This window comes from Rhipicephalus sanguineus, chromosome 1 (genome assembly GCF_013339695.2).
Source record: "Rhipicephalus sanguineus isolate Rsan-2018 chromosome 1, BIME_Rsan_1.4, whole genome shotgun sequence".
NCBI lineage: Eukaryota > Metazoa > Arthropoda > Arachnida > Ixodida > Ixodidae > Rhipicephalus > Rhipicephalus sanguineus.
Window position 1 is genome coordinate 201,999,331 of NC_051176.1, and position 13,706 is coordinate 202,013,036.

The 13,706-nt window shown below is 42.2% G+C and overlaps 1 protein-coding gene across 1 annotated transcript in view; it reads right to left on the reverse strand.

Moving 5' to 3' along the window:
- Positions 1 to 13,385, reverse strand: part of LOC119405569 (uncharacterized) — a 91,485-nt gene extending 78,100 nt beyond the window's left edge. The window contains exons 1-3 of the mRNA XM_037672406.2: positions 11,366 to 13,385; positions 8,135 to 8,238; positions 697 to 787 (exon numbers count right to left, since the gene is read on the reverse strand). Coding sequence (XP_037528334.1) covers positions 697 to 787; positions 8,135 to 8,238; positions 11,366 to 12,743 — 1,573 coding nt within the window. The 5' untranslated portion in view covers positions 12,744 to 13,385. The remainder of the gene's footprint in view (positions 1 to 696; positions 788 to 8,134; positions 8,239 to 11,365) is intronic.
- Between the last annotated feature and the right edge of the window lie 321 nt (positions 13,386 to 13,706).

The window sequence follows — 13,706 nt, forward strand, 5'->3', positions numbered from 1 at the left end:
GTTTTTGAGCCATCAGTATAAAATTCCATGTGGGCATTGTATATATCCTGTAGTGCTAAAAAATCCTGCATGATGTGTCCCCACGGTGTTTCTTTCTTCTAATGATGTGTTCGTGCAATGTCACAGAAATGTGTGAAAGTGTACCATGGCACTAACCTTGCAAAAGTGGTTCAGTACCACTTTAAGCTTCATTGAAGTTTCATTTACAGTCTGCTTTTTCTTTCAACTTTCTGAAATTGTCACAACCTCCTCTGTGTACTTCTATCGATGCACCTGTAAGCATTATAGCCACTGCCTGGCAAAAGCAAAAATGGAGGAATGTCATAACTGATCAGGGAGTGGTGCAACTTTGTGGCAAAACACTATACCAGTGATCCAATGTAGATTGCTTCACCGGTGTTGATTTAAATCACAGTGGAGACCATTGTGGAGATGCCTTCTTTTTCATCATGCTATGGCAATGGTGCAGCTGATGTTAACAAGGTGCCCCAGTCATTGTGTGCCACTGATTATGACAATGGCCATCATCAGCGTAACAAAATGGATTCACAGACACACAAGAGAAACCCACTTTCTAACACTTAACTGCTGTTGCAGTAAAATGATTGTGACAGAACTTCTCATGTCAGCTGTGCAATAATAAACTATCTTGGTTTGCTAATTACAAAGCTAAAATGCTTTTTAAAAAAATCTTACCTGTTTCTTCCTCGTAGCACCTTATTGCTTCAGGTGATGGTTTCGTCTTGTCATGAATAGAAGGGAAGCCATGTTTGCCACGCAAGTAATCCTAGTAATAAATAAATAAATAAATAAATAAATAAATAAATAAATAAATAAATAAATAACAGAAGATATAAAACTGACAGCGACTGCATGTTATGGAAGCTTGACACAAATTATCTCCCCAATTACTTTTATACTAATTGCAATCACATTTCATTTATTTGCAAATTAATTTGTTGAGTTTTACATCTGTGAGTGGGTATTAATCCCAATGTTTTCTGTAACATTTGAAGGATTCTCAAAAAATAATGTTCTTTAAGTTCTTTAATGGGCAGCAACCGGCCTTGCGACTAATACTATGTGAAGGTTCTCAGAATGGATACCATACTTGAGCAATGAATTAGGTGCACCAGAGCTAACAGCGTTTGCATGAGCTGAACAAGCCTGCTTGTTTACTCGTGTGGACATCATGCCAACCACCTTTATTTTTCTTGGTTTATGTACAAGATGAGGTCAACCTATCACTGCTTTCATCTAACCTTAGAGGGACACTAAAGTGAAACAATGAATCAGTTTAGACTGATAAATTATACTCTCAAAATCCATTGTCATTAATTTAACTATCATAAGCTGCTTAAGGGAACAGAAAATCAATATCAAAGTTTCATTTTTAAACTTTGTGCCGAAATCTCTGCACTTGACGTCAGTGATTTCAAAAGTTTTCATTCGCATTTCGGCCACACTGGCCCAACGACCTTTTATTGAAACTTGGTATGCTAAGTCTCTGGCCCCCTCAGAGGACAATGTACTTCATACATACCGATTAGGAACCACGCAGACACTAGAAGACGCCATCAAAATCTATGACGTCATGGCAATTGGTGCGGGAACTTCAAGGTGACATCACCACCTGCACCACCTGCACCTTCTTTTTGCGTGTTTTCTTGCTTACCAAGCATCATCTCGCGACAAGCGTGGCAATTCTGATATTGTGAAAGGGTAATTTACTAATACGAGAAAATTTTTTTCTCTCTTTAGTGTCCCATTAATATAAGGTGCAGGTCATGGCTGCAGTGGCCAATATCACACAGAACGTGCTTTGGTAGGAGAGACTTCAGTTACAGTATGTGTGTGGGATATATGGGGGAAAATCTTAGCAACAGCAAGAACTATATGTTCTAATTCAGTATGCCTAATTATAAGAGCACAACATAAATATGAAAGAAGGAAGATTGTTTGTGCTTAGCCTATATTATCATGATTGCAAATGAAGCATGTCATTTACGACAAAAACACACATACGCACACACACACACACACGCGCACATGAGGGCTACTCAAGAAGTAAGGGCCATTTGCTAATATTTAATTATTTACACATCAGAATAAAGATTTATTTGTGCAGTGCCATCTGTTAATTCTTTGCGAAGGGACTGAAATTATTGTTCTGACTAAGTAGTCGTCTGCTTGTCGGCAATGTGCGAGCTGTAATTCTATTTTTGCATTCAAAAGGATCATCAGCGTCTCAAATTTATGCGGAGTTGTGCCTAGTTTATGAACCTGAAGTAATGAGTGAACGAAGGTCAGAAAATGGTGTCGAGACTTCACAAATGGTCGCACAAATGTGCACGACGAAGAGCGGATTGGAAGGGCCAGAATCCATACCAATGAAACTGCTCAAAAGTGGACCAGGAATTGCGATTAGATCGACGACTGAATGTTAGTGATCTGTTGGATATGAACTTCCTCTTGTCAGCGCACTACAATTTTCACGATTGTAACTGAGAAGCTTGGATATCACATAGTGTGTGCAAGGGGAGTACTAAAAATGCTTACCGACCAACTCAAACAGCAAAGCATTTCCAGGCGGCGAACTTCTATGCAGAGGGACTAAAGAAGCTGGTGCAGTGGTACAAGAAGTGCTTAGAGGTTAATGGTGATTCTGTAGAAAAGTGAAGGAGTTTTGTACTAAACTAGACCAGCCAATAATAACTTTTACTAACGAACATTTATTATTTAGGGACCAAACGGCCCTTACTTTTTGAATAACCCTTGTATATATAGATGTGTGTGTGTGTGTGTGACGTATGAAGGAAGCGATGGCAAGAGAAGCCGAGGGGAAAGAAGTGCGCGTGGAATGGAATATGTAAAAAGTATGGCGTGTGAGCCACGGCATGACTCCCTGTCCTAGCGCCACATATGTGTGTGTGTGTGTGTGTGCGCACACACAAACACACACATATACATTCACGGGACCTGAAAAAAATGCCCGAATTAACTGAATGCAGAATTATCTACAGTATCAAGAAAACTACAAAACAAATGTCCGTTACATCAACACACTTTCATTTTCTTGATGAATACGTAAATCCTGCACTTCTTTTGCATAAGAGTAGGGTAAAAGCCGCAATTTTTGTCACCCTTCGACTACATTCTCAATGCAACCATGACGCCAGACTGCCGGGTTTAATTAGTCCGAAACGTGATCTGCACTCCTCCCGTATTACGTACCGCCACAGCCACCACACACACGTGGCGATAGTCCTTTTCAGTTAAGTGGCCGGCAATTGATCGTTCGTTCATCACGATGTAGCAAACGAGTTTTATGCCAGCCCACCGATTGCGGTTGAAAGCTCTTCATCTTCAACAGTTTCCGCCATATTTGAGTTTTGTGACACTGCGCATGCATTGGATCAAAACGAAACTGCACAGTGCTGGATCCGCATGTTGATAAAATCGTGGTAACTAACTGATGAAGACAGCGATGGACAGCACCGCGTCATTCTGGTTTTCCGCTAATGCCATTTTCGCTCTTTTGCGCCACACATTTGCGCCGCTTCGTGTACTCCAGGGATCGTCCGAATTAACCGAGTTGTGGCCAATTGTGACCGAATTAATGAGAGTTTGATGCCGTTAAACAGGACCAGGAAACACATCCGGATTATCCAATGTTCCAAATTAACGAGCTTTTACTGTGTGTCTATGTGTATATATATAAACACAAACACACGCGCGGATGCATATATGCCTTTATACGATATCAAAACATATATTTAAAAAATAGTCCCCCTTTGTTTACCCTTTGCGGTCCGTTGTCGGCCCCTGCCCAACAACGCAAGACGGCCGCAGCAGTCTGTGGTTGGGCACTACTGGACCAGTTCTTTCACGGTTGATTCATGCATGCATTTTCTCACTACGTTATGTGCCATCTGTAAAAGAGTAAGCACACTTCTTTTACTTGAGCTTTGAGTCTTACTTTCAGACCAGAACGGACAGAAGGTGGGCAACGGTTTCAGACCGCAAAGGGTTATTGACATGAATTTAAAATTTTTTTGGACTGTTGCTCTAAATAAAAATACTGGTGTCGAGTACCTAAAACAAGCATTGCGGTACCTGGGAATTCATCGAATATATATTAATTACCGCTACCTTCGAGGGGTTGGCTTCTCAGTGACGTTTCATAGCAGTATGACATCACGGGGATACAGAAACTTGCGACGTGCTAGTGGCAAATCTGTCGTCCCTGCTCATGGTGCACATAAACAACGATGAGTGAATTGTCGTCCAGTGACCCTGACAGTGATTTCTGCGATTTAGGCTGCGTGCAGGACACAGAGCTCGCAAACTCGGGGGAACTGTGTTGACTCGTTGGGATAATGCCCATTGCAGTGGGGCTGGCTTGCACATGCTCAGCAATGAAAACTTCAAAGTCAAATTAAAATATTTTATACGTGTTCTCCGACTCCAGTGTGTGGAGAGCATTGACACTGCATACCAAAGAAACGAAAAATATACCTTTTGCGATGTCTCAAAATCGTGTCAGTACTCCTTTAAAGAGACACTAAAGGCAAATAACAATTTATGTCAGAGTGAAAGCTCAATGTATGACGTCCAAAACGGCAGTATTATCAACAGCAGTGCCCTACTTACAGAGAAACTAAGCTAAATGTATCACACAATGAGCGCTACGAGTAGGACATTTTGGAAGTCATCCCAGTGACGAGGGAGAGTCTGAATACAATTAATCACTAGTAATCAAACTAGCTGCAATAAAAAAAGAACCTTCCGTGCATCAAGACATGTAATAAAATGCTGCTTGGTTCGTTTCTGCTTGATTCACGGAAAAAAGAACCTCTTTGGCGTTGTCATGTGGAACGGCATGCGTGGTTCAAAAGTTCCGTTTTCGCAGGACAGCGCTTCGCCCGGCGCCCTGCTTCGCTCACGCGGTCGCGTCTCAGTGGTAGTTTCGGTCTGTGTGTGTTTTGCACGCTCGTAAAAGTCGCTCTGACAGAAAGTTCGACAAAATACTGCATGCATGTGATGTTGCCGGATGCCCGAATGGTGCACGCCGCCACGCAGTAAAGGCGGGCAACGTTGGGCACGGCAACAGTGACGTGCAAAATATCACTTTCAGGCGGGTGATTCGAAGTGCGCTAACGCGATGCGGACCACTAAAACGTGATTTTATTTCAAAATAAGCACTTCCTTGGCACAAAAGTAGCACTGCGAGGTTTCTGGACCACTATTTCAACAATCAACGTCGAGTTAATATTTGCCTTTAGTGTCCCTTTAAGTAAGTCCGTATCATCTTTATACAGCCTATCAATTCACTGTCTTGATTTAGACAAAGCATTATAATTTTAGAGTGATAGCTCTACCCTTCCCAGTACAAACCCAGAAATTGCCTTGTTGCGTGAAGCTCATCCAAGGTCAATGCCGGCGACTAAAGTGACACATTTGCAAAAAACGCCAGGCCTGCGCGGAAAGCACAGCACAGTCACAGCGAAAGTTGGAAGAGCGGCATTTCTAGAGCCCGTTGTAAACTCTCTTGGGGCTACTCATACAAGTACGCTAGCAAGGTATCCACTACGCTACAAATCACAATATTTGTGAAGTTGGGAAGCACCTACAACGCCATTATTCATCATTGTGCGCAGAAGCGAGGTTCCAGCTACACATATGTAAGGCATTATGTACACTTTGTTTACATGACAACTGATGACGATGAAGAATTGTGGCTGAGCCCTTGTAATGGGTTGGAAGCTTTAAACGGCTCACCAGTTACGTAATTCGCATTATGTGACGCCCGGTCGCTATTTCACTCTCCCACCAAGCAATATAACATACGTTGACGTGAGAAACAGAGACAGAGAGAGGAGGGAAGAACTTTATCGAGACCCTGAGGAAATGGATGATGGGCTTATGGGCTTCCTTGGCAACCAATGCAAGTGCACTTGCGAGGAACCCACTACGCTATACCTCATCATAATTTGTGTGTCATAGGGAAACAGCCACTATACCATTTTTCGTCATTCAACGGAGAGCCGTGGTACCCGCTAAAAACATGTAAGGCATTATGCGCACTTTGTTGGTGTTGTGCCTGATGACGATGAAGAATTATTTCAGAGCCCCTTGTAATGGGTTGGAAGCATCCAACAGACCACTCGTTGCTCAATTCGCATCGTGTGACGCCTAGTTACAGAATTTGCGTTGTGTGGGGCGTGGTTGTTATTTCACTCTTCCACCACACTAAATTACATATGTTAATGTGGTTCCTTCTGGACATGAAGCCTGTATAGCGTCTTCTTGCAAGGCAGTTCCAACCACCGGCATGGCTCTGAGGTACAACACTGGACTCCCACGCAGAGGGACCAGGTTCGAACCCCGTTCCATCCTGAAAATTTTTTCTTATTTCGTTTTTTTTTTCTTATTTCGAGCGATAGTGGTTACGGACACCGGCGGTGGCGGCGGACAACTACAGCACCAAAAACGGCCAGTGAAATGATCTCATAACAGCTTTCGCTGTAAAACAAACACTGGCTTATGGTGACTCTTTTATGCCGCCAGCGCCAGAGGCGCTGGCTGCATCCAAGTTCACTGCACGTTTGCACCTAGAGCACCGACAGTGCTGAGCAGCGTCTCTGTGTTGTGTTGTGGTGCAACACGTTTGACCTTGTCACAGCACGTAGTCAAAGTGTGTAGACTTCTTCTCATCCTTGCCTAAACCAACACATGCAATAAAAAATCTCTGCAAACCAAAGGTCTCGTTCTTTTCCAAAGCAAGCGACACCAAGCTATCCTTGACAAACTTGGTTTAATCACGTTCATCCATGGCTACCTTATTTTGCCAATCTCAACATCGTTTCATTCCTTCAAAACGATGCATGATGCTGTTGAGCACTCCACTCCACACTGGATGCATCTATGGTTTACTGCTCTTCTACCCATAGTGGTAGCTTAGCAGCTAAGATGCTGTGTTGCTAAGCTTGAGGACGCAGGTCCGATTCACAGCCATGGTGGTCGCATTTTGTTGGAGGGCAAAATGCGAGAACACCTGTGTTCTTAAATTTAGGTTAGATAATTTTACAGCTAGAATCACACTTCTTAGCAAGCAGCTCTATGTTTCTGAGCAACAAGAGAGCCGAGACCAGGGCTGTATATATATTGTTTAACTAAGCACAACTATGCACGCAGAACAAAACTACAAATGGCAAGATTTTAGAAATTGTGTGGTCACAGCTGCAGAGCTGGCAGCAAGCAGCAGTGAAGTTTGCATACAACAAAACCTGCACCCTTTCGTCATTCGCTACTGCCCAATACTGAATTTATGGCAATGGAAGTCAAACTGGAAGTACAAACTGCTACAGCGTGCAAAAACCAAAAGCTAGAAGCTTTGCTTCTCTGATATCTAAGACAGGGAAGAGGATTTTCGCAAGTAAGTGCAGACTTCCACATTACTTGAAATATGATAGCAGAGCCCTTTACCATCACGCCAGCTGCAAGACTCCCAAATGACTCCATGCACCAGAAAGTGGCATGCTAACTGGCCTAATCTATAGAGAATTAGTGCTTCTAACTGTTGCACAACCTACAGCACACTAAGATACCACCAAATGACAATCGTTAAATGGAAACTGCCCATTTGCTTTCTTTATTAGAGATGCTAATAGCTCCAAAAAGGTAGTTACAGGAAACAGCTGTATTATTTCAAAGTGGATTATTACCAGGGGTGTAGCCAACAATTTTTTTCGGGGGGGGGGGGGGGGGGGGTCAACCATACTTTATGTATGTTCGTGTGTGCGTTTGTATGTGTGTGCGTATATTACGCAAGCAAAACTGAAAAATTTCGGGGGGGGGGGTTGAACCCCCCCCCCCTTTGGCTACGTCCCTGATTATTATAACTGGTATAATTTGAAATATTCTGCAACACAGGGGCTGCAGTGACCAATGAGCTAGAAGCACAACCCTCTGCACATTATATGTATGCACTGAACATTCCAGTAGCTGGTAGTCAACACCAGATAAAAAACACAATTCTTATCTTGCATTTAGGTGAGGGCAAGGCTTCTTATCACACCCTATGCTCATTAACGCACAACTTTAAGCACTCATGCGAACACAAGATACATACCAAAAATTCCGAATCAATAGGAGAGCTTGACTTTTCTCCATCCTTGCGAAATGCTGTTTCTGATGAAGCTCCTTCAAACAGTTCAGTGCGTAGATCGTTAAATGCTATAAAACAAAGGGCAGTGAATATTTTATTAAAGTTCTGCAATATCAAAAAAATGTCAGGTGAGGAGTGAGGTGAAATGAAACAATAAGATCATGAACCAGCTCATAAAGCATAACACCTTTGTTTACCAGTCCACTAAGCTGCTGCTTTTGGTTCTGCTTTTCCTACACACTTTTTGTGGTAGTTTATCTTTATGCAATGTTTTCTTAAAACGTTACAGTGAATACAGAGATAGAACAGTGCATCTATTTAAAAGATCTGTTGTGAAGTTAAGTACACATGCAACCCTTGCCAGAGAGCACAGATGATTTATGTGATTGATAACAATTAAAGTAGAGCTTAGACAAAAGTATACAGGCCACTATGCATGTGGTGACTGCTGTGCCATGTGATGTGTCTCTGTGGCTACTTGAAATTTTTCGAAATATGGATACCAAGAAGGACGGGACCTAGTGTCATGACACATGTCAGTACATGTTGATGTGTCAGTGTAATATTACTGGCACAGATTGCAAGAAGTTCAAGGATGTGCATTCTAATGTGTGTCTTTGGAGCTTGTTTTCTGATCTCTACAAATGATGTTAAACTGAAGAAGACAGGCAGATTGGGCGAGTTGGTAGGTTTCCATGATAAATATAAAACAGTGCTTAACACAAGGGACAAAGGAAGAAGTGACACACATGGCTTTGTGTGTGTCACTTTTTCCTTTGTCCCATGTGTTAAGCACTGTTTTATATTTATCATGGACATGATGTTACATTGTAGAAGCTGCCAGTGAGTATGGCAGCAATGACTTTGCTGGAGCCATCAGATAATATTAAAAAAAAAAAACACACACGCCTTCATCAAGATTTTTTACACATAGCGAGAACTCTCTCGCTGGGGAGAGTGAGCAAAGCATACATAAACACGCTGATACGGCAGTTGTTGCCTTGACGAATAAAAGTTCACTTGTCGAAATGGGCTCCAGTGACACTCCCTGTTTCAGCAATTTTTCATCTCTTGCTGCAGGATGGTCATGACAAAGTGTGGTAGAGATCATACAGTTTATAGTTAAATAAGAAGGATATGTACTCCAAGAAAATATGCAACATCACTGCAGATGAAGAGAACACTTCAGCTCCTATGCAGAGATTGATACTATAAGATTTGGCAAAAGGCACCATATGCAAGGTGGGCACCTAAACAGTGAACAAGATTCAGAATCTTGAGCCCACTAAGTGTAGCAGACTGAAACTTTATGGTGCTATAGTAAAAGTGTGTGAGACTCAAATATATAAAACTAAGAAAACATCTTCTGTCCGGGTATTCTTCTACCCAGGTAGAGCATGGCAAGGAAGCTCACCAAATCAATAATTTTCAGGCATCTCACTTTCAGATATTTTAGATAAGCAAATAAAAGCTATGGCAAATAGGTTTTGCACAAGTATGCAAGGTGGAGATCGTTTTATGAAAGCAAGGAATTGTCATCCACCCGTCTACAGATGGCTTGCACTGACGTCACTCAAACAGCCACGTTGGAGCACCAACATGGTGGGAAGCGAACTTTGTGATGTCACGTTAGTGTTATCAGTACATCGCATGCTGGTTCCTTCGTTATTCATGCACAGAGGCCCAATAACGTTCCAGCGACGTTGTTATCGCACTCAAGTAGGTTAATTGCTGCGTGATTGTACTGCCTTGACGTCATCTAAGCCGCCATGTTGGAGCCATGTTATGCATCCATGACATCACGTGCAAGCTATCAATAGCACAAAGCTACAAAGGAAATACGCAGAAGTTTCTCAGAAGGAAAGCTGACAAGTTAAGAATTTGTGCTCTTATTGTGCCTAATTTGTCCTCTTATTTACATGTGGAAGATTGCTCTAAATGAATGTGCGCTTGCGTCACCAGTGCAAACACTGTTCGTCGTCTTTGTTAACTTGTGGTCATTTGAGGCAGCACAAGTCTTTTCAAAAGTGAATTTGCTGATTATCTGTGCAATTATTCAAAATTGCAAAGATTAAATTTATAGCCTTTGCCTATTCAATTCACATTCGATTTGAGAGTTGACTATTCAAAACTGTCAAATATTCATTTTATTAAAATATGTAAAAAAAAACTTAGTACTGACATGGAAGGAGAGAAAACAATGAAATATATCCATATAAATTAAATTATGAGATTTTACATGCTACAACCACAATCTGGTTATGAGGCACACCATTGTGGGAAGTCTGTATAAAATCCGACCACCTGAAGTTCTTTAACATGCACCAAATGCAGTGTACATGGGTATTTTTATATTTCCCTCCATCAAAATGTGGCCGCTGCAACCTGGTCTTGATCCAGCAAAGAACAATGAAAGGAGAGTGGTTATGAATTATTCTACTAAAGTGTGCTGCGGTTGCTGAGCAGGGGCACCAATTCCCGAGTGAATGAATAACTTCCACTCTATAATTTTCAGTCATTATGAATTTGTGACTTTTATAAATCCTACAAACAAATTTGCCTCTAAATAAGACAAAGCAATTAATTTGGTCATTCACATGTTTCCACTTCTTTCATACGTGGTGCAGTGCTGAAGTGTCACACTTCTCTAACACTTCATGTGTTAACCGACATGCCATTCCCTTTTCTTAATTACTGTCATTGTGCACCACATAAATGAAAGTTGTTTGTCATTTAAAAGGTCCTCAGTTGACTGGATGATAATTTGCAGATGGCATTACATGCAATATGCCTCTAAATAAGATACACAAATAATGTCAGAAGCACTTATTTTTTTTACAACTTTTTATTTCACTGTGTTTAAAAATAAAATATTCAATTAGACTGTTCACAAATAAATATTTGTTTATCCCTCTGGAGGTTTTTTTTTTTTTTCAAAGGTGTTTGCAGCGCAAGTACGAAGGTGCTGAAGGAAAGGCGACAAAGTGAAGAACGGAAGTCAAAGAGAGACACCTTTCCTTCAACACTTGAGTGCTTGCACTGCAAACACCTTTAAAAATGCACTTTAAGCAACTAGCCCAAATCACCGTTCTTCTGCTCTGGAGGTTATTTTTCTACAATATCCTTGCTAGATCAGGACATCCCTATCATTACAACACTTACCAAACTTGCATAAAATGTAAAAAATCAACTCACCTGCAGCTTTTTCCCTATAGCTCTGTTTGCATGGCTTCAACAGGGTGTTGGATTTAGAGACTGGTGTACCTTTCTTTGAACTAGGCGTGCTTGGTGAAAAGCTTGATAAGGCTGAAGAATGCTGCGTCTGCTCTGGTGTGAGAACATCAGACATGTCCCCACTACATGTACCACGACCGCTACCCTCGCTACTAAACAGGGCATCACTCTCATCTGCCAAGGTACTTTCAGACCTTTGGGCTGCAGAACTAAAATTGCCTGCACCTGCTTTTGATAGCATTTTGCTATTTCCCAGCTTTTGGGGGTTGTGAAGCTTTGCCTTTTCCTTTATAGAACTGCCATCTGCACTTTTCTCATTATCAAGGTCTTCTGGAACTGGCACTGTCGATGTAGTTTCCTCCATGGTCTCAGGCAAATCCACGTCAATATCATGAATGAAATCGCAAAACAAGGCCTCAGCATTGCCTTCTAGGTTAGCCAGCTTTCGCTTTTTCTTCTGCGAGGAAACCTTCGGTGCTTTTACTGGGCTTGCGCCTTTATGCAGAAAATTGTCAGCATGTTCAGAGGTCATGCTACCCCTTTGATCAGTCATGCTGGATAGCACTGTACTATCTCTATGGTTAGGAGTATTAGTTTTAAAATGCTTCATTCGATGATTTGGACTTTTGACTGCCTGATTATACCTGTCGATACTTTTACACCTCTTTCTGTGTGGACTCTTTATAGTTTGACTGTCACTGTCACCTGCCTCAGACATTATTTTATTTTTGTCATTTGGCAGTGCAGTGTCATCCTTACAAGTCTCGCCACTGTAAAGCAGTGTGTCACTTTCAGTACTGCTGTTGCCCTGCAGTGCTTCATGCCTTTTTTTGTGACGTTTAACGTGATACTCGGGAGTCCGATCACCCTCCTTCTTCTTCTTGCCATGAACTTCAACTTCTTCCTCAGTTTCTTCAACACAAGGCGCATCCACAACTTCGCTACTATCACAGTGCACACCTCGTTTTTTCACCTTCTTGCATCTCCTTTCTCCTTGACTCGCCTCAACAAGTTCGTCACTAGCGAGGGAATGGGGGTTCAAAGTTGCGGGATGTTTGTCAGAGCACATTTCCTCTTCACCAGAGGCAGAATTTTCTCCTACAGCACTTTTGCGTTGCTTCCCGCGTTTATGTTTCTTTTTTCCTTCGCTGTGCTCATCACTGTCACACATGGACAAGTCCCAATATTTCTTTTTCGTGTTCTTTCTGTGAACACCATTTGCTTCCTCAATGAAGGTTTCCTCTGTCTCACTAGTTGGCCCCGCAGTGCACAATGGTGACTGTGTGCGTCTCCGGCGCCTCTCTTTGGTGCCCCGACTACTTTCATCACTTTCGCTCATGATGCCAGCCCAGTTTCTGTGGTTGCAATTAAGGAGCGCGGTGTCGACGAGGCTTTGACGGATTACGCAAGGTGAATAAGTGCAGTTAACACAACTTTGTCACAATGCCTATGTTGCACACACACACACAGGTTGCTGCCAGTGAAGAAGTGTCACGTTGCAACTCACCGACACGCCGCTCAGAACATATTCGCATGCTCGACTCGAGTCTCGTTTATTGCGCTGGTGATTCTACAGCGCAATGACCGACAACAAGCTAGTTCACGGTCATCCACGATTTTGGGGCACAGTTTTCACGCTTCGGTCGCACGTAACACACAGCTAAGCAAGTTGTTGACGGTCTCTGAATAAGCGCAACGTCGGCTGTAGATGTTCTATGCAACCACCACGCAGATGAAGTCACATGCTTCGACCTGTTGTATGGTCAGTATGGCTGTTGCGCAAAGCGCACATGGCATGCACGCAAGAGAGTACCACTCAGATTCACGCGCCAAGATATGTTGCCAGGTGCAACACCGTGACCAAGGATGACAGCACAAAGCCTGCAGAGGGGACTTATGAATCAACGGAACATATGGTGTTAAAATGTTCAAAACATCGCGGCAATCTACGCCCGTCAATCACTTCCTGCGCCTGCAGTAGCCTGTAGCCGAAAACATAATGGCCCTCCACGCGTTTTTTTTTTTTTTTTCGCTTGCTTTCGCTCACGGAAAGCCGCCGGTAGGGAGCCGTAGCGGCCGTAGTTTTATATCTCTACAACGCATATAGTTTTATTCTAGTTTATCAATTAAAAAACAGCATTGTAACTTTGACTGTAACAAAATCTGGAAGCTAGTTTTTTTTTGTTTCTATAAGTTTTTCAAATTTATGATGCATTATATTTATTTCAATCCTTTCAGAATGATCTTATGCTACGGAGGAAATAATTTTGAATTGCGGCTGCTTGTTTTTTATTATTATTTT